The sequence below is a fragment of the Myotis yumanensis genome, unplaced genomic scaffold (assembly GCF_028538775.1).
Source record: "Myotis yumanensis isolate MYYU_CA2020_CCGP unplaced genomic scaffold, mMyoYum1.0.hap1 SCAF_11, whole genome shotgun sequence".
NCBI lineage: Eukaryota > Metazoa > Chordata > Mammalia > Chiroptera > Vespertilionidae > Myotis > Myotis yumanensis.
This window is the reverse complement of record NW_027223762.1, coordinates 72,353,279-72,373,236: the sequence shown is the minus strand read 5'-3', so window position 1 is coordinate 72,373,236 and position 19,958 is coordinate 72,353,279. Positions and strand designations below refer to the sequence as shown.

The 19,958-nt window shown below is 50.2% G+C and overlaps 2 protein-coding genes and 1 pseudogene across 2 annotated transcripts; all 3 read right to left on the bottom strand.

Annotated features, from left to right (window-relative positions):
- Positions 1 to 5,228: 5,228 nt before the first annotated feature.
- Positions 5,229 to 6,313, bottom strand: LOC139019333 (homeobox protein NANOG-like; annotated as a pseudogene).
- Positions 6,314 to 6,345: 32 nt separating this feature from the next.
- Positions 6,346 to 7,595, bottom strand: LOC139019555 (snRNA-activating protein complex subunit 3-like). Its single transcript, XM_070428554.1, is given in 3 exon segments — positions 6,346 to 6,766; positions 6,845 to 7,442; positions 7,445 to 7,595. Coding segments are annotated over 3 exon segments (1,170 nt in total).
- Positions 7,596 to 12,554: 4,959 nt separating this feature from the next.
- Positions 12,555 to 18,433, bottom strand: NEURL3 (neuralized E3 ubiquitin protein ligase 3). The gene is made up of 4 exons (XM_070429934.1): positions 18,358 to 18,433; positions 14,938 to 15,429; positions 14,008 to 14,079; positions 12,555 to 13,441 (listed from the first exon to the last, which is right to left on the bottom strand). Exons 1-4 carry the CDS (start codon positions 18,383 to 18,385, stop codon positions 13,233 to 13,235), a joined length of 801 nt encoding a protein of 266 aa, XP_070286035.1. The 5' UTR covers positions 18,386 to 18,433; the 3' UTR covers positions 12,555 to 13,232.
- Between the last annotated feature and the right edge of the window lie 1,525 nt (positions 18,434 to 19,958).

Genomic DNA, 19,958 nt, shown 5'->3' with positions numbered 1-19,958 from the left:
TTAGTCTCATTTCAAAATTGTCTTGGCTATTTTGTACATTTAAACATTTATACTAATTCTTTTTGTTAATCCTCACTTAAGGATATTTTCCATTGATTTTTAGAGAGAGTAGAAGGGAGGGGGAAAGACAGAGAGAAATATCGATGTGAGAGAGACACATTGATTAGTGGCCTCCTGCATTTGTCCTGACCAGGGCCAGGGATAGAGCCTGCAATCGAGGTACGTGCCCTTGACTGGGATTGAACCTGGGACCCTTCCGTCTGCAGGCTGATGCTCTATCCACTGAGCCAAACTAGCTAGGGGAACATTTATACTAACTTTTTAAACAGATCCCTAAGGTCCATGGAAAACCCCATTGAGCTTTAGATTGAGACTGTACTGAATTTATAAATATGGTATTTAGCTAAGAAGTGCTATCTTTACCATATTGAGACATTTACCCATGAACATAATATATAGATGTTTTATTTTCGGTCTTTTTAATATTATTTCATAGTGATTTGAGTATTTTATTACATTTATTCTCAGGTATTTCATAAGGGTAATTGTCATTGCTAATTTAATCTTCTTGCTTATTTTATATATTTGTTATTGCTATTATTAACCAAAGCCTATTAATTTTTGGATGTTAATCTCATAAACTTTTTAGGGAATTGACTGCATTTTCAATATCTTCTAGAATTATTGAAATATGAGGGTTTTCTACTTTTTGAGTCAATTTGGATAAATTATATATTTTCCAAGTAAATCATCCATTTCATCCAGATTTTCATATTTATTGGTGTAATGTATTGATACACATTATATTCTTTTGCTAAATCTCTATATTGTTAGGAATACTCCCTTTTTGTTGGCATATTAATTCTATATTGCATTGTATTCAGTGACTATAGCTCATGTGATTTTATTTTTTGTTTATTTTTTAAAAATATATTTTTATTTATTACAGAGAGGGAGAAGGAGGGGGAGAGAGAAAGAGAGGAGAGAAAGAGAGAGAAGCATTGATGTGAGAGGCACACATTGATTGGTTGCCTCCCACATATGCCCCACATATATCGGGGTGGGGATCAAACCTGCAACCCAGGTACATGCCCTTGACCAGAATCGAATTCAAGACCCTCCAGTGCACAGGTCAACACTCTAACCCAGGGGTGGGGAGCTTGTTTACTGCCAAGAGCCTTTTGGATATTTATAACATCACTTGCTGGCCATACAAAATTATTAACTTAAAAGTCAGCCTGCTTTATTTGGTCAAACATTTAATTAACTCACCCCTAATGCCCTCGCAGGGCCAGACCAAATGATTTTATGGGCCTTATATAGTCTGAAGGCTAGAAGGTCTCCATCCTTCTAACCACTGAGCGTGTCGACCTGGGCTACTTTTTTTTTTTTTTTTTAATACATTTTATTGATTTTTTACAGAGAGGAAGGGAGAGGGATAAAGAGTTAGAAACATTGATGAGGGAGAAACATTGGTCAGCTGCCTCCTGCGCACTCCCCACTGGGGATGTGCCCACAACCAAGGTACATGCCCTTGGCCGGAATCGAACCTGGAACTGTTCAGTCCGAAGGCCGACGCTCTATCCACTGAGCCAAACCGGTTAGGGCTGGGCTACTCTATTTTTAAAGTTTGTGGTGTAACACAGGACATTTTCATGAATGTTTGATATATTTGGAAAGAATATATGTTCTTTGGTTTGAGGAGTGAAATATTGTGTACATTTGCTAGATAAAGATTAATTGCACTCTTCAAATCATTTATAGCCTTACTAAATTTTTGTCTTCTTGATCTCTCAGTTTCTGAGAGATGTTAAAGTATCCTACTATGTGCCTTTTTAAAATTTCATCTTTTATTCATATCACTTTTTGCTTTTTATTGGAAAGATATTTTGTTGGGTGTATAAACATTTGAAACTACATATTTTCTTACGAGATTATTCCTCCTATCAATATGAATTCCCTCCTGAATAAGAATAATGACTTGCACTTAGTTTAAGGTAACTTTTACTTTGATTTACAAAAAACTAGATCAAAGGATTTATGTAAGACCAGAGGCCCGATGCACGAAATTTGTGCAAGAGTAGTCCTTCCTTTCCCCGGCTGCTGGCACTGGCTTCCCTCTGGCACCCGGGACTCAGGCTTCTCTCAAAGCCCTGGCTTTGTCCGGAAGGTTGTCCGGAAGGATGTCTGGTCTAATTAGCATATTATACTTTCATTATTATAGACTAGAGGCCCAGTGCATGAATTTGTGCACAGGTGGGGTCTGGCTGGCCCGCCCAGTTGGGGGTGGGTTGGGGTGGGGCTGGCCAGGGGGGAGGGGCCACGAGAGGTTGGCCAGCCAACCCACCCCCGATCTGGGTTGGGAGGGCCAATTGGGGGCAGGGCTGGCCTAGGGGAGGGGCCGCCCACCATCGGGCTGGTTGGCCGGCTGCAGTGTGTGTCATAGCGACTGGTTGTTCCTGTCGTTCCGGTCATTCTGGCATTCTAGTTGCTTGGCTTTTATATATATAGATAAGGATGCAGGGTGTGAAGGTGACTCTTGGTTGCCCTCTTATGTCTTCTAGAGATATGTCCAAAGTTTGGTGGTCTCAGATGGAATAGGTGTCTGAGAAGTATAGAGCTGTGGTCTCACTTCAGCTCTAGAAACAACCAATACATTACAGCATATATACAGCAGAAATTCAGTCCTCCAGGGAGTATGGCCTCCTGGCCTGATATCTGAGTCCTTTCTGAGTTAACAATCTCCTCCTATTGGCACCTGTGCTGCCAGGCCAGGGATTTTCCCTCGGTCTACATTATCTTGAAGGATCTCCAAGGCAAGCCTGCTCATGGACTACCTCAACCTGATTGCTTGATGTTCGCATTTGCTTGGTATGTTTTTCTTTTCTTTATTTTTAATCTTTTTGGACTTTGTTTTAGGTGCACCTCAGAGACAGGCTATAACTAGGTTTCATTTCTTGGGTTTATTTTTTTACCTGCTCAAACTGAAAATCCCTGTCAATCAATAGGTGAATTTAACCCATTAACATTTATTATGGATACTGCTTTGTTTGGACTTATTCCTATCTATTTTATTTTTTATTCTTTTATCTCCTTTCCTGACTTTTGTTGGATTTCTGAAATTAGAATTGTATATTTCTTCAATGGTTTGGAAATTATTTATTTTGTTCATATGTTCTTCAATATACCAGTTAAACTTACATGTTTTTCATTTTTTATTGTTAATAACTACATCTTCCCAATGAGAAAAAGAACCTTGGCATCTTTTGCTTCCCTCCACTGCACCTATGATATCATCATTCCAGATTATTGTTGAATTTTTTTTTGCAATTACCATTTATATAGACTCAACTTTTTGATTTCATGGTCATCATAGCATTAACTTTCTGTTTTCTTCTCTTTTTGTTTGTTTTTTGTTAATCCTCACCCAAAGATATTTTTTCCACTGATTTTTTATTTATTTATTTTTTTTAGAGAGAGAATGGAGGGGAGGGGGAGAAACAAAGAGAGAGAAGTGTCAGTGTGAGAAGGACACATTGAGTTGTTGGCTCCCGCACACACCCCAAATGGCACCCGGATTGAGCCTGCAACTGAGGTAAGTGCCCATGACCGGAATCCAGCCTGCCATCCTTCCGTCCACGAGCCCATGCTCTAACCACTGAGCAACCGGCTAGAGCCATGTTTTTCTTCTTTATGAATCAATTCCTCAAATCGTTCTTCCATCAAGTGAATAAAATACTGTCATTTTATACCTGAAAATTTCATTTTGCTCCCACAGTTGAATGAGAGAGTAGCTGCTTGTAAAATTACAGATTTCAGGATTATCCCTCAGCAAAAAGGAGACTTAAGAACTGTACATTTTACTGTATGGAAGTCATACCTCAGTAAAATTTTAAAAATATCCCTCAACTTGGAATATTCAGCATCCAATATTATTAAGGAAAGTCTACTGTTAATGTGATTCATATTATTTTATATGCAATCCATGTTTTTCTCCTTGGGTAGTCTCTTTATCCCCAATTCTCTGAAATTTCATCACTATATGTCAAGATAAAGATCTTTTTTATATATATTCTGTTTAGCAGCTGGTGGACTTTTTCAATCTGAAGAGTCATGTCTTTCTTAATGTAAATTTTTCTCTATTCTTTTTTGTATTTATTAAATGATCTACTTTTATTCTTCCTCATTTTTATTAGATATTTGAAAAATCTTTACCTTGGAAGCCTCATGATATATGGTGTAGGTCACATTCTTCAAAGAATTTTCAAAGTACTTCCACCACTTGATGTATCACTAATTGAATTGTGCTAATGATTAGCAAAAAAGCATTTAGGATACAATGAATAGGCAAGCCACAGACTGGGAGAAAATCAGAATACATATACATGGCAAAGGATTTGTATTCAAAATATAAAGCACTCCTTCTGTAAGATAAATACACTTAAGATGGGCAAAATGCACTGAACTAAACAAGAACTATATTGTGTAATAAGTAGTAAAACATATTTTTAAGCATTTAAATACAATCAAGTTACTTTATTTTTTTTATTTTTTCATGGTAAAATAGGCGTTTTATCTATTTGTATGTAAACTTATAAACCAACCAGCCAAACTGGTACTATTGTCATGACAGCAAAATACAAAAATCATCTTCTACAAATACTTGAGTAATAAAGAAATTAAAGGTTGTAGTAAAACAGCAAAAGGGGCAGAGAAAACCAGTGAAGCATATTATAGTTTAACCATTCACCTGAACTGAAGCTTTGAACAAGCCTTCCAATCCCAGAAAACATGAGTAATCCTTTATCACACACCTTTGTACTTTTACTTGCTATTTTTGAGGTTAAGATTCTAGATCTAGCGTTATCCAAATACTAAATCTAGTATTATATCTAATTATCTCTAGCCAGAGGCATCTTTTATCATTTGTCTAACAGCAGCAAGACTACAAAGCCTCTTTACTTAGACTCCAATCATACCCGACCCCCACCCTCCAAATTGGCACAGAAGGCATAATGAGAAGCAGCACATCAAGGCAGAAATATGTAGAAAAATCCTAGGAGAGGTAATACAGCCACTGCCCAAACTGAGATTGAGTAATACACCCATCATCACACTCTGTTCATGGCTATATGTTCGTGGACTCAGGCGATATGCTCATGGAATAAGCTGGGAATGAACCCGCGGATTGCTGGGCACCACAATACGTAGGGGCTTGCAGTATTGCATCACAGGTTTTCCCCAGCAATTTCCAAAGAGGCCTCCAAATCACTGACAGGATTTTGCCGGAACTGGATCTGGGGCTGCAGGGCTTCCTCTCCATAACTAAGGAATCGGTTGTTCCAGGCCTGGGGACACCAGGTCTGACCGTTCCAGGCAGGGTAGTTCCAAGATGGGCTGGTCCAGGAATGGTTGGTCCACATGGAGAGGTTTCCAGAAGCGTTCACCAGGCATCCCTGGTGACAGGAGGAGAGGCCCAGGAACTCTGTAGTTGCTGAGCTCATTGGAGTCACACGGTGGCTCTTCTTTGGCCAGTTGTATTTCTGCCACCTCCTACATTTCGTTCTCTGGTTCTGGAACCAGGTGTTAATCTGTTTGTAGCTAAGGTCCGGGATGTTGGAAAGTTCTTGCCTCTGCTGGAGGCTGAGATATTTCTGTCTTTGAAATCTCTCATTGAGTCCACAGAGCTGGGGCTGTCAGCAGACGGTTCGGATCTTCTGATTCTTGACCTGGGCTTTCTCCTCCTCCCCTGTCCCGTTCTCTACAGAGGTGGGTAGTGTTGCACTGGGACTGCTGGGACTGGTGGGAGAATCAGGGCTGTTCTGAATAAGCAGTCTCCGTGTGGAGCGTCTCAGCAGATGACATTCGCAAGGATGCAGAGTTTTCTTCAGGCTCATAAATCTCAGGCACTGGTGAAGGCTCCCTAGACTTGGATGATTCGGAGCAGGGCAGACTTTGGGATAAGCCGAATCCACACTCATGCTGCTGAGTTGAAGGAGAGAGAAAAAAACACCAAAGAGATAGATTGTAAGAAAGACCCAGGCTTCAGTATGTAGCGAGAAGAGCTTAGAGAAATATGAAAATCTCCAGATGTAAAAGTACCAAAAAGACGGGAGGAAATGGGTCAGCTTTGCAGTGACAGTCAATTGTGCAAAAAAGATGAAAAATTTGGAGGCTCCGGATTTATAAAGGAGGCTCAACCAAATTTAGGCCCACCCTCCTGGCCCAATCAAGTTACTTTGTAAGAAAATCTGTAATTTCAAATTTTGGGGGTGGAGTAGGGGTAACTAGCTGATTGTTTCAGGTTGATCATGCTCCCACAAAGTGTACACTTTTTGTTGGTTATTAATTAAAGGTTCCAGGATCAACATAAGGATAAGCAAGAAATTCCCCCAGTTTGTTGCCTTCTAAGTCATCGTGAAGCATTCGGAAGCAAGCATCACAAAAGAAACACGGATCATCTGGTGCAAAACTGTCATCGTTGGTCACCCATCTGGCTGTGTACATTTTACAAACAAAACATTTTCTGGTCCATAGCCAATGCTTGGTAAGAAGGGGATAAAGTATTCTACCCAAGCAGTCATCTCGATGCACAAGCCTTATGTCAGTAATGACAACATGTTCACAGTCTCCCTGGTGACAGTATAAGTAGGGAAAACCCAGTTTAATATGTAAGTCATTGAGGGTGAAATCTTCCGTTTCAGCAGTCTGAAACTTTCTATCGCCTCTGTCATGGGACTCTGACCACTCAATGATAGTTCTGCTCAGATCTCTGCATTCAGGGTATCTTCTATCGTTACAAAATGTTCCTTCAAAATAAAAGAAGGCTGATTTGTATAGGTCTTTGTTGCTGTGCTCAGCGGCCTGGTCAGGAGTGTTGCTGAATCCCCCACCAGTTTGGAGGTCACTGACGCAGCAAATTGGATCCCTTAGTTCCGTGAGATTCTGACTGCCCAGTACCAGCATCGTCTGGTATGGTTTGTGTTCTTGGTGCTTATGAAATGTAACAGGGTATAAGACATTCACAGATAGGATAAGTTCCCCCTCTTCAGTCATGTCTGCTGGATTTTCAGGCTTTTTACCTATGGCGTGTGAGTCCATCTCATAAGCAAGTATTTCTTGCCTGCAGGCTCGATCTATGGTTAATGTTTCTTCCAGACGCTCCAAAAGCTTCTTTCTAACCCCCAAGGTCACTAGGTCAGTATCCTCTGGGATGACTTCTGGGTCCTGGTCCTCACAGCACTGCAGTTTATCAAGGCCCCAAACTGTCTTCAGCTCGGTCCCTGCCTCCAGATCGCAGCCCAGATCCCGTGCCAACGCGGCATCGTCCCAGCCCCGGTCGGCGACCCCTCCTTGCCCAGGCAGCTCGGAGGCCGGAGGCCGGATGCCAGATACCGGAGGCTCCTTCAGCGACAAATCCCCTTGCCCGCGCAGCCGGTCACCCACAGCTCCCCGAAGGCGCCCACGTGGAAAGCGCGTGTGTTTAGCTCTGGCTTCTTGTGTTCTGGAAAGTTGCAGCCACCACTGCTGACCACCGGGTCCTGCTCGCTGCCAACCCCGCTGCTCGTTGGGACGCCCTGGCTGCTTTCAGCCATGTTCTCCCCACCCCTCTATTCTTTTTGCTTCATTTTCCTTAGCTGCTCCTTCTGGAATTTTAGGTATTTAAAGTTCTATATCTATTCTCTTTCCTATTGTAGATATGTCTTTGGAATTTTGCGGTGCATTCTGTTTGATTCTAGATCTTGAATTCATTTTTAAAAAATATAATTTTATTGATTTCAGAGAGGGAGAGAGAGAGAAACATCAATGATGAGAGAGAATCATTGATTGGCTGCCTCCTGCATGCCCCCTACTAGGGTTTGAGCCTGCAAACCTGGCATGTGCCCTGACCAGGAATCGAAGCAGGACCTACTGGTTCATAGATTGGTGCTCAACCACTGAACCACACCAGCCAGGCATGAATTCATTTTTTAGCTGTAATCTTTCTGCTTCTCACAATATCTAATGGACTAATTTTATTTCAATGATTAAATTATTCATTTCCAAGGTTTCTAAATATTTTTTATGCAAAATCAATTCGCATCTAATTATATTTATTCTAAAACCCAGGTCTGTCTGCTTTATTAACTCTCTTTTTCAGGTATGAACTCCTCCTCTTGCTGAGTGCCTTTCCCCCATGATATTAACTTTCCTCAAATACTTGGATTTTCTTGTCTGTGAGCTTCCATTGGAACTGGGATTCCTTATTAGCCTGAGGGTCGTGCTTGCAACAAGGAGTAGGATATGCAGGTGTGAACTGCACTGCACCTGTATACAGTGATACTGAGAAATGGGTGAGATGTGCTGCTGGGACAAGGTGAGTCCATGGTTAAGCTTTCTGGATACAGAGGCTTCTGTTCCCCTAGGGAGCGGGGGCTTTGCCTGGCTTCTCTGACCCAGACATCTCCCCCCCACCCCCCCACCCCCGCCCTGCTCCTGCCCATGGGAACACACCTTTCTGCTCATTGTCGGGCCTGAGATGAACACTCCTGGCTTTCCATTCTGTGATGCCCCAACCGTTCGTGGACACACGGGGCCTCTCCCCCTCCCAGTTCACAGTTCTGGGTGGGAAGGACCCCCAGAGCTGCCCCACCTTTTGCAGCATCCTCTCCTCGGTGGAGCTTTGGTCTTTGGGTTTCCATCTTCAACCTGATCCGTCTGGTTTTCATCTTTTATAATGGTTTTTGGTGATTAGGTGTTCCCTATATTGTTTTCTAGCGAGGATGTGAATTTATTTAGATCTCTTATGAGCAGTGTATAGAGAACTGGAGTAAAAAGAAACAACTATATGGGCTCAATCTGCTATCTTGAACCAGAAGTTGACAAGCTCTTTGTATAGATGACTGTAACACGTACCACATTGTACTGTAATTGCTTACCCCCCAGGGTGACTCCCAAGGACACGGACAAGGCTGTGCTCTTACTAGGATGGCTTCTAGTTCCTGGGGCTCAATATTTTTGGAATTAATTTGATGAATGAAAGAAGAAGTGATTGTGTCAGTGTGGTTACAATGAGGATTCTAGTTCTTACCCCATCATTTGTAAGATGGTTCCTATCTACACAATTGGAGAAAAGGTTAAAGATTAATCCTTTCGTTTTAATCGGAAGGAATTCCTTTAGTCTTTCTCATAGGCCAGCTGGGCTCACACTGAGCACTGTTTTCACTGACCTGAGAATGTCATACTTTCTTCTTCACTTTTTTTGTTTTGTTTTGTTCATCCTCACAGGAAGATATTGTTTCCATTGATTTTTACAGAGAATGGAAAAGAGGGGTAGAGACAGAGAGAAGCATCAATGTGTGAGAGACACATCAATTGGTTGCCTCCTGCACACACACATCCCGATCTGGGCTGGGGATTGAGCCTGCAACCAAGATATGTGCCCTTGACCAGAATCGATCCCACAACCCTTCAGTCTGCAGGTTGACGCTGTAACCACTGAGCAACCAGCTAGGGCTCTTTTTCACTTTTGAAGGTTAGTTTTTGTTGGATACTGAATTCTTTTTTTTTAAATTGTTTTAAGTATTACATATGTCTCCTTTTTCCTCCGATTGACACCCCCCCTGGCCACTCCCACCCCCTCAGGACAAGCCCCCACTGCCCCAGTGTCTGTGTGGATACTGAATTCTTGACAGTCTTTTATCTCTAAGCCTTTCAGTGTATCATCCCTCTGACCTCTATCATTTTTTTAATCCTCACCCGAGAATATTTTTCCATTGATTTTTTACAGAGTGGAAGAGAGAGGGAAAGACAGAGAAATATCAATGTGAGAGAAACACATCAATTGGTTGCCTCCTGCACACACCCCAACCAGGGCCCAGGCCATGGAAGAACCTGCAACCGAGGTACATGCCCTCGACCAGAATTGAATCTGGGACCCTTGGGTACATAGTCTGATGCTCTATCCACTGAACCCGACTGGCTAGGACTGACCTCTATCATTGTTGATAAGAAGTCAGCTGTTATTGAGGATTCCTTGTATGTGATGAGTTTTTTGTTGTTTGTTAGCCACTGAGATTCTCTTTGCCTTTGGTTTTTGACAATTTGACTGTGCTATACCTCAGTGTGCATTTCTTTGAGTGTATCCTCTTTGGAGTTTGTTGATTTTCTTCAATGTGGAGATTAATATTTTTTCATCAAATTTGGAAACTTCCTAAACTTACTTCTACAAATATATTTGTTCTTCCCCTTTCTCTCTCTTCTCCGCCTGGTTTTCCCATCATGTGTATGTTGGAGCGCCTAGTGATGTCCACAGGTCTCTATCGCCCCTGTTCCTCAGACTAGATAATCTCTATAATTTATCTTCAGGTTCATTGATCCTTTCTTCTGCACTCAGATCTGCTGTTGAGGCCCACTGGTGAGTTTCTCATTTCAGATACTGTGCTTTCCAACTCCATCATTTCCATTTGGTTGTTTTCATAATTTCTATCACTCTATTGATGATCTCTATTTGGTGAGCCACCAATGACATACTTTCCTTTAATTCTTAGACATGGTTTCTTTAGTACTTTAAACATATTTACAATAGTTGGTTTGAAGTCTTTGTAAGCCTAATATTTGGCCTCCTTTAGGGACAGTTTCTAGTGACTAATTTTTTCCTGTGCATGAGTCATACTTTCTTGGTGTCATTTTTTTTTTCGGGGGGGGGAGTGAGGGAAGTGGTTGTTTTGTGTGTGTTTTTAGATAATGTAATGTGGCTACTCTCAATTTCAGACACCCCGCCCCCCCCCCCCCCCCGGTTTGATGTTGCTGCTGTTTGTTTAATGACTTTCCTGGACTAATTTTATGAAGTATGTATTTCCTGTAGTGTGAAGCCAATGCTATCTCTGCTCAGTTAGCGTAACGGTCAGCTAATGATTGGACAGAGATTTCCTTAAATGCCCTGAGCTAGGAAATCTTCTACCATTTGCTAAGAGCTCTGTTTGGGGGTTGAGGCATGTTTTTAATGCCAGGCAGTGTATGGCTCTGCCCTGGCCTTCACTTCCTGCTTGCACAGGCCCTGGAAGCCAGCCAAACCGAGAGACGGAGCCCTCCAGGTCTTTCCTGATCATGCATAGTCCCCTAGACCCCCAGGAGTACCCACAGCTTCTCATCCTCCCCGTGAACAGTTCATCTCTCAGATCTTCCTTTTAAATTTCTGGCCGTGCCTTTGTTTGTCCCAACTGTTATCAGTCTTGGGCAGCTGCAATGTTGAATAATTGAAGCTGATTATGTTTGACAAACGCCCTAAGAATAGGGGTTTTCCCAGGGAAAGAGCCCTGAGTGGGAATATAACAACTTGGGGGCAGGGGCTTTCCCATGGAGAGAGCTTCAAGTTGGGTTAGATGATAGCAACTCCCCAAGGTGAAGCTTTTCCAGGGAACTGCCGTGCAGTCAAACAGTAGCGGTGCTCTGGTGATGGAGCGCTCTGAGGGGCCCGCCCAGTCCGCTCCGCCGCCGGCTACAGGCTGCTGGGTTTCAAGGCTGCTGAAGCTGGGGTTGGGCCAAGTTCAAACACCACGAACTCCACTGTTCTTACCAAGGTTCAGTAGTTTCTCGCTGATAATCCCTCTTCAGATTGTTGTTGGCCTCCGGTTAATATCCAGATATAATCTGTATAATATCTTGCCAATGTGTTGTTGCTTTTGTGGAAGAATAGAAGTCCGTCCTTCACCATTCCAGAAGTCCCACCTCCGGGTAGGGGCCATTTCTAAGATCAGGCTTCTCTAGGTGTTAACTAATAAGGAGGTCTTCACTCAAACAGGATTAAAGTAATGCCCTGCCCTGGAGGTATCTGGGTTTAAAAAGAAAGACACTTAAAGGAAGAAAAAGCTTGTTTTAGGATCCGTAGGAATCATCCCAAAGCAATGGGGTGCCGCAGGCCTGCCAGGGCACAGACCTCGGCCTGGACGCCCGCCCAGTGGCCTCTGGGCTGCTTCCCCCGGCAGCTGCAGGGAAGGGAGCTGCCATGTTGTGAGCACTTCCTCTAAGCCACAAGTTTCATTCTCATTATCTTCACAACTTACCACCAAAAACAATGATCTCATTTCCACTTTACAGGTGAAGAACCTGGGGCTGACAAAGGTCAAGTCACATGCCCAAGGTTAGGTCTCTCCCGGGAGAGCCTCCCACAGTCACAGAGCTGCTCCCTGCTCCCTGCTCCCAGCACCTGCTGAGCGGGCCCAGGTCCATCTCTCCTTTCATCCAGGAGCCAGAGCTTCCAGACAGTCTCCCCCAAATCAAGGCTGGCAGGGGCTAAGCCTGGTTGTGACTTCAGGGCTGGCAGTGTAGGATGGTCCCCTCCATGTGCTCAGCAGAGCGCACAGGCCTGAGTGCCCAGAGCGCGTGCTCCCCCCCCCCTCCCCACCCCACTGCCAGCTCAGTGTGTGTCTGCGCAGGACAGGAGGGCGCGTCCCCAAGCGTCCCAGCATCCTGACCAGCCACAGCTCCACCTACTCCCACTGACTGAACAAAGAGGCATATTCATTACAAAGTCATATTCATAGAAGATGAGCTTTATTTTGATGGCTCGGAAATTAGCAAGGGAATAAGCACAATGACAACAGTGCTCTCTCGTGCGCTGACTCATCTTCAGATGTGATCTCGCTGGGTCCTCACAGCCGCACTGCAACGGGGAACCACTGACCACTTCACTGAGGGCTTGTCGGCGGCCACCCGGCTCCCACACGGGATGTAAACACTCCACCCAGCCTCCCTGTTCCTCAACCCCCGTGGGCAGGGCTGCCATAGGCACACACAGCTACATGAACTCCTCAGCTCTCACACCAGGGGCCCGGCCACCCACCTCTGAACAAAGGTCCTCCTCATCAACACGTGTGGCTTCTTCGCGTCCCAAGAACCCTGGTCTTAAGCGTGCAGGGATTGCTAGGTCAGTTGTGGCTGTGCCAAGTGGCCAGCCAAAAGCCTTGGCAAGCCCTAGGCACCAAAGAACCTGGAGCTAAGCAGAGGGACCACCAGCCCGCTGGCCATGGTCGAGCCACGGTCTACATACACCAGGCTCCCATCAGGGAGAAATTCTGGTCAGGGGCTCCTCGCGTCCCACTGGCCTAACCCGTGGGGAAAGGGAAGAGACACCGTCCCCACCTCCCTCTCTGCTGTGCTTGTTACCAACCCGCCTTCCTGGCTTTTCTCCAGAAGGAGAGCAGCTGCCCCTCTCCCCTGCGGGGTCAGTTCGGAGTCAGCCCAGCCTCCGCTCACACCGGGAGGCCTTCTTCAGTTCTCAGAGCTGGAGGGCCCCGTGCGGGGACCACTGCCTGGATCTCCCAGCGACACATGGGACACTTGGCTGTGTCCCCGAAGACCCGCCAGGCGCAGTAGCTGCACAAGTGTGTGTGGCCGCAGGGCACAAGGCAGGTGTTGGCAGCTTGGTGGAGGCAGACGGCACACTCCTCTCCTGCTGGGGCTGGGAAAGGGGACAGCGTAGGTCAGGGCATATGGGGTCAAGGGGTGGGCAGCCTCCTCATGCTCTAGCCACAGAGAACCAGGCAGTCATATTGGGAAAACCTCACAATGTAAGCAAGTGAAAAAAATGGGTAAGAAACCCATAATGTGCAGACGTCAATATCAAGTTCCAATTTAGAAGGAAAGAAAGCAAAACACAAACATTCCATAGGGAGGCAGCCCACCAAGGAAATCCTGGGTGATGTTTTTCTTTTCACTTCCTTCTTCATGCCTTAATATTGGTTCATTCCTGTTTGGCAAAGCTTTCACTATGAACATGCACTGCTTCTGTAAAGCAGGGGCAAAATGACATCTGCCCACAAACGTGCTCTTGCAACCTGTAACGCTCGCGCTGTTCTAGCAGCGCTGTCACCTGCCTTTAGGTGCCAGTAGGCAGAGCCAAGGGGTCGGCCCTGGGCCTGTGAGCCGTGATGGGCCTCGGAAGACACTCCCAAGCTCCCAGGGCTGGGGCACCGGCTCCTCCGGGCTAGAGGCCTGGGAGTCCCCGCTCTCCAGGAAACCACTCACCTTCAAGGTCCGGGTGAGTCTCCTGCGGGAGGGCCCAGGGAGAGGCTGGGGGGAAGGCACTGACCGCGGGATCTAGGGAGAGAGGGGGACTCAGGCCTGCGGGGAGAACAGCTGGCCTCCACCCCCTGCCCCAAGGCAGCGCCCAAAGCCTTCTTTTCTGGGTGGCAGAGCGAGAGCTCCGGATCTCACGGCCCCTCCTAGCCTTTCCCATTTAACCCAGCAGGGCATTTGTGGGGCACAGGTCCTTTTCCCCAAGCCGCCCTTCCTTCAGGCACCTCCTCTTTACCCTGAGAGGGGACCCTCGGCATCACCCAGCTTGGACATCCACCCCACACCTCCCAAACCAGGCTGCCCAGGGGCCAGGCTCCAGCAGCTGTGACCAGCCGGCTGGGGGGACCACGGACCAACACCCAGGAATGCCCACATGCCTTCCTATGGTTGTGTCTACTCCACCCCCTGAAATCCACTGTATTCGCGGGCGACTAGAGGGATGGTGGTGTTTCCCACCCACTGACCGCACATCTGACCCTTGCCCCACAGGCTGTCTCTTACTCACCTCTACCCCTCACTCATATGTTCCCTTGGCTCGACACCCTCCTCCCCAGTGAACTCCTACTTAGACTGCAAAGCCCCACCAAAAAGTCTTCCTTTGTGAAAGGTGATCAGCCCTTTAACTGATGTGTGGGGTGTGATCTTATCATTCTTAGGGGCAGGTTGCCCTTCCTGTGCCCGGGCTTTATCCCCAGCTCCCATCTTGATACCCGACACCGGCAGGAGCTGATGGAGACACTGACTGAATATGAATGAATGAGTGAGTGAGTGAATGAATGAATGAAGGAACGTCTCCCGGAGGCTCTGGATGCGGGTGGGGTACCCCCCCAGCGCCCCCTCCCCCTGGGGGCGGTGCGTGGTCCCGGCGGATGGTCTCACCCAGCAGCTCGATGGCCTTGGTGGTCCCGTACACGTCCATCACGGCCCAGAGCGGGGCGCCCGTGGGCACCCCCTTGCGCAGCCGCAGCCGCGGGCCCGCGTTGACCCGCGCGCAGAGCCGGCCGCGGCGGCTCACCCAGAAGCGGACCACGTCCCCCGCCAGCGCGCAGCCGTCCGGCAGCACCGCCGCCCACGTCGGGCTCTGCAGCTCCAGGTCGGGGCACACGAAGGGAGGCAGGCTGGGCGCCCGCACGCGCGCGGGGTTCAGGCGCGTGAAGCCCACGCGGAGGCCGCCGCACCAGCCGCCCTCGTGGCCCAGCACGCGCAGGGCCACGCGCTCCCCGCGCCGCACGGGCCGCTGGCTGAACACGATGCCGTCGTGGAAGGTGGCGAGCCTGCGCGCTGTGCTCCGCGTCGCGTCCAGCAGCACCTGCGCGCCCTTGGCCTCGGCGTGGAAGCGCAGGGTCTCCGGGGGCAGCTCGGCGTCCGCGCCTGCGGGGGCGGCGGGGGTCAGCGCGGCCGCGGGGCCCAGCGGCTCATTTTCTCTCCGCCGCCACCCCTCCCGCCACGCATCTCGGGGCATCGTCACCCCGGGACCCCCGCGGCCCGCCTAGAGCTGCGAGGAGCCCCGCGGCCTGTCTGGGGTCTGGGTTCCGTCCGGGAAGGCCTCCAGCCTCAGTTCCCCCGCAGGGCGGTTCTAAAGCCGCCGAAGCCGCTGGAGAAACGGGCGCTACCAGCTCTCAGCCCACGAGGTTGAGTCACTAGTGGGAGAGCGGCTGTGAGAAGCGCAGGCACCTGCGCCCTGGCTCTGCGGGCGGATGTTTAAAGTCTCCGTCCACGTTCTGTCTGTGCCCAGAGCAGCCTGAGAGGGTGGCTGACGGCCTGGCTCTGGCCGATGGGTCCCTTGTTGGTGCTGTTTCCTTGTCTGACTCTGATTTCCCCGAAAACAACCTGTCACTTGTGAGGGCCAGGCCCCCGGGGGGGGGGGGGGGCGGGGGGGGCGGGGCGGGGTGACTGCCTCCCCCTGGGAGAGGGGGTTCGGGCAGCTTCCTCGGGTGGAGCACTGGCTGGAGAGGGGTCCCAGGTCATCCCTCAAGGCCCGGGATGAGCTTCGACAGCACGGGGCCTCCAACCTGACCACTGGGCAGCTAGGAGGGGGAAGCTGCTCCCTGAGCGCCCCTCCTCTCACCTCCAGCGGCTTAGCTCCCCCAGCCTCTGAGTCACCCTCCCCGCCTCCCCTCGGCCTCCCTCCGGGCCCCTCTCTTTCTGGGTTGGACAAGGAGTCTGAAATAAAGAGGTGGGTTCAGTCTGAACCTGAGTCAGACCCTAGCCCAGAGGAGTCCTCAGGTACCTGAATGGGAGTAGTTAGGTGCCCGCCTGAGCAGGCATTGGGTTGGGGTGGACGCCCAGCTGGGCGGTTGGAACCCCCCCCTCCCCCGCCTCCCCCCTCCCTCACGTGGCTGGGTCACTGCCCATCCCTGAAGTGCAGCCTGGAACAGGCTTGGTTAGCGGAGTGAGTGGCCTTCAACCCCTCCTGACAGTCAGCACACAGCACCGGCAGAGCTAGAGGGGTAGCTTCCGCCCCACCCAGTGCAGCCCCTAGGGAAAGGGCTCCTGGGCTGAGGAACAGGAGACCCCACGTGCTCGGCTCCTTGGGCTGAGAGTGTAAGTGCAGAGATGGGCCTGTCCTGGCTGAAGCCGCTCCCTTTCCGCAGGAAGGGTCAGTGGGTGGAGTTTCCACCCCATTCCCTGCTCAGCTGCCCTGGACCAGGCAAAGTCACTTTGGGGACAGGAGGGGGTGGGAGGGAGGAGGAAGGCGAGTGCAGGGAGGAGGAGGAACACCACAGGAGTGGCCTCGGCAGGACAGGGGGCCCTGGGGACACAGGAAAGCAGGGTTCATCCTGAACAGAAACTTGACCGTCTGCAGAGCTCACCCAATCGGCCTCTGCAGGTCCCAGGCAGCCCATGGGGATGCTGTGCTCACATGGTTAGAGGAGGGAGGCTGAGGGGACAGGTCACCGGCTGCCAGGGGACCACTCGTCCAGGCTCCTGAACAAACGACCTCACAGCCCCTTCGAGGTGCCACTGGGAGGGGAGCCAAGGGCTCCGGAGAGCCTGAAGGACTGCCTAACCCACCAGGCCCCCCTCTACTTGGCACAGGATGCTGTTTGGAGCTGGCTCACAGGCATGAAAGGCGTGGGCGCCCCTCCCTCAGGCCTGCAGGCTCCCTGGCCCCTGGCCTCCCGCCCTGATGCACCTGCTCCAGGACTGACAATGAGCACCTACCTCAGGTGAGTCATGAAACATGAACCATGGCCTTTTGGGTGTCTCCCCTGACATACACACACACACACACACACACACACACAAATCAGAGAAACTTTGCAGCCAGGCTCTTAGAATCTCAGTGACTGAGAGTCAGCCCTCTCCTCAGTGGGGACCCCCAGATCACCTCATCTTCATCATCCCCTTCCAGCCACCCAGCTTCTCCAGGTGCCTCCTGAGTGCTTTACAGCCTCCCAGCCCCCTCTCCCCTCCGACACACACCTCAAGGGGAGGCACTCAGAGGGAACTGAGCTTGGGGAGGATGTGCAAGTTGCCGCAGTCTTGCAGCCAGAACCGGGGGGGGGGGGGGGGGGGGGGGGGCCTGGGTGCAGCTCCTGGTCCCTGCACCCTGTGCTGCCTCCTCCATGGCACCCCCAGTGCCTGGGATCCACACGCAGTTGCCACAGCTGCAGCAGCGGTGGCCTGGTCGCCCCTGCCGCCCCTCAGCCCTGGTGCCACCTGCTGCTGTGTGAGCCCTCAGTGCTGCTAGGGAAGGGGCTCTTTGCCTGGGAGGGAGCAGTGTCCAGAGAGGCACGCTCACATCTCCGCAGTAAAAGCCGGGTTCCTCATCTCTGCCCTCTCACAGAGATGCCCGCTGGCCTCTGGTGATGTGCAGAGACCGGGTGCCCACCACCCTTAGGGCTGTGCGGCTAGCAGTCCTATAGCCAGCAGGCCAGCGGCACTGGCTCAGCCTTCAGACAGAAGGTGACCTGACCCGGGTCCCACAGCTCAATTTTCACAGCTGGAACCTCTCGTCTCCCATGAGGCCCCCCAAACTCCACCGTGTCCCACGCAGCTAGACGTCTCCCTAAACAATAGGGCCTGACGGCAGCTGTTTTGTGTGGGTTATCCGGTCACTACAGGGATGCTGGGCTGAGTCACTGGCGGCTGTTGGGCTCTCTCAGGGGCAGGAAGCTCACAGCTCAGTGCCTCACTGAGCGAGTGCACCCGCTCGCTGGGCCCAGTGGGGCTCAGAAGCTCCTGAGTGATGTTTGCACTGCCTGCACCGCTGCCCCACGCTTCCCGGGCAAGGACCCAGGGCCTCCCTGCTCCTTGCATCCCTGCGCAGGGACCAAGCACAGGGCTCCCACTTACCAGCCTGGGAGCAGAGCTGGGCCCCCATTGGGTCTGGAAGGAGTTGTCTGAAGAAGCCAGGAGACAGGTTTCCGAAGTCTCCACTGGTCCCTTGTTATGGGCCCGGCTCATGTTACAAGTTGATGATTAATTAGAAGTTGCTGTCACGAGTTACAATATCCAGGGAATTTCCTGATGCCTCTTGGCTGCGCTGCCAGCATGAGGGAAGCATTGTCATTGCCTGAGGCATGTTAACAAGTACCTGTGCCCACACTGGCCCGGAGGCCCTGGTTCCAGAGGCCAGGGTGGGGCCAGAGTCGGTCATTTTTAGAATCACCCTGGTAGCCCAGCCGGAGTGGCTCGGTTGGTTGAGCGTTGTCCTGTGCACCGAGTGGTTGCCAGTTCGATTCCTGGTCAGGGCACATACCTGGGTTGTGGGTTCGAACCCCGGTAAGGGGTGTGTGGAAGACAACCCACTGATGTTTCTTTCTCAATTGATCTCTCTCTCTCTCCCTCCCTCCCTTCCTCTCTTTAAGCATGTCCTTGGGTGAGGATTAAAACAACAACAGAAAACTCCCTGGTAGGCTGTAATGTATAGCCAGGGCAGACATTTGCCCTTGCTGGGGCTGAGGGTCCACCTTCCAGAACCCACCCCAAAGTGCGAGTTGTCCCCAGGAGGTGGGGCCAAAGGCCTGGCTCCCAGAGCGTCAGCTGTGATGAGGCCGGGGAGCCCCTCCCTCCACCCACAGGGACCTGAGGCTGGGGGAGGGCAAGTGGCTGCCTCTAGCTTCTCACTTTTCCACGTGCACACGGCTCTCCTGGGGAGCTTGTGTTTTTTTGTTTTTTTAAAAAATATATTTTATTGATTTTTTACAGAGAGGAAGGGAGAGGGATAGAGAGTTAGAAACATCAATGAGAGAGAAACATCGATCAGCTGCCTCCTGCACATCTCCCACTGGGAAGTGTGCCCGCAACCAAGGTACATGCCCTTGACCGGAATCGAACCCGGGACCCCTCAGTCCGCAGGCCGACGCTCTATCCACTGAGCCAAACCAGTTAGGGCTCCTTGGGAGCTTGTAAAGTGTGGATTGATTCGGAAGGTCTGGGAGTGCCTGGCAGCCTGCTTTCCCAACGGGGGGCTCTGTGGACCCTACTTTAGAGACGAGTCCTCAGTCTGGAGGCTTGTGAGTACCCTGGCCTCCACCTCCCGGCTGACCCCTTCCCAGGACCCCGGGTCAAGGCCATGATCAAGACCTCCAACCTGGCTAAAGGGACAGATACCCCCACGCACGTCCCTGGAGCAGCAGGAGGAGCGATGCCAGCGACGGGGCTGGGGGTGGGGTGTGGAGGCCCAGGATGTACCCCCTGTGTTTCCTTGTCCTCCCTGGCCCTGGTGTCCCCGTATGAGACAGGAAGCCAGCATGAGCTGACGTGGGTCCTTCCCAGCCCCGATGTGCGTGACTTCAGCAGCTGTCACTGCCACCTGGCCTTCTCCTCCACACCATGCACCCTGCCAGGCGCCCTCGGGTCCCCTCGAGAAGCAAAGGCCAGAGGCAAACTGGTGGGAGGTCAGCAGCAGTGACCACGATCCAAGGGGGATGGTGCCAGCTGGCCCAGCCTGG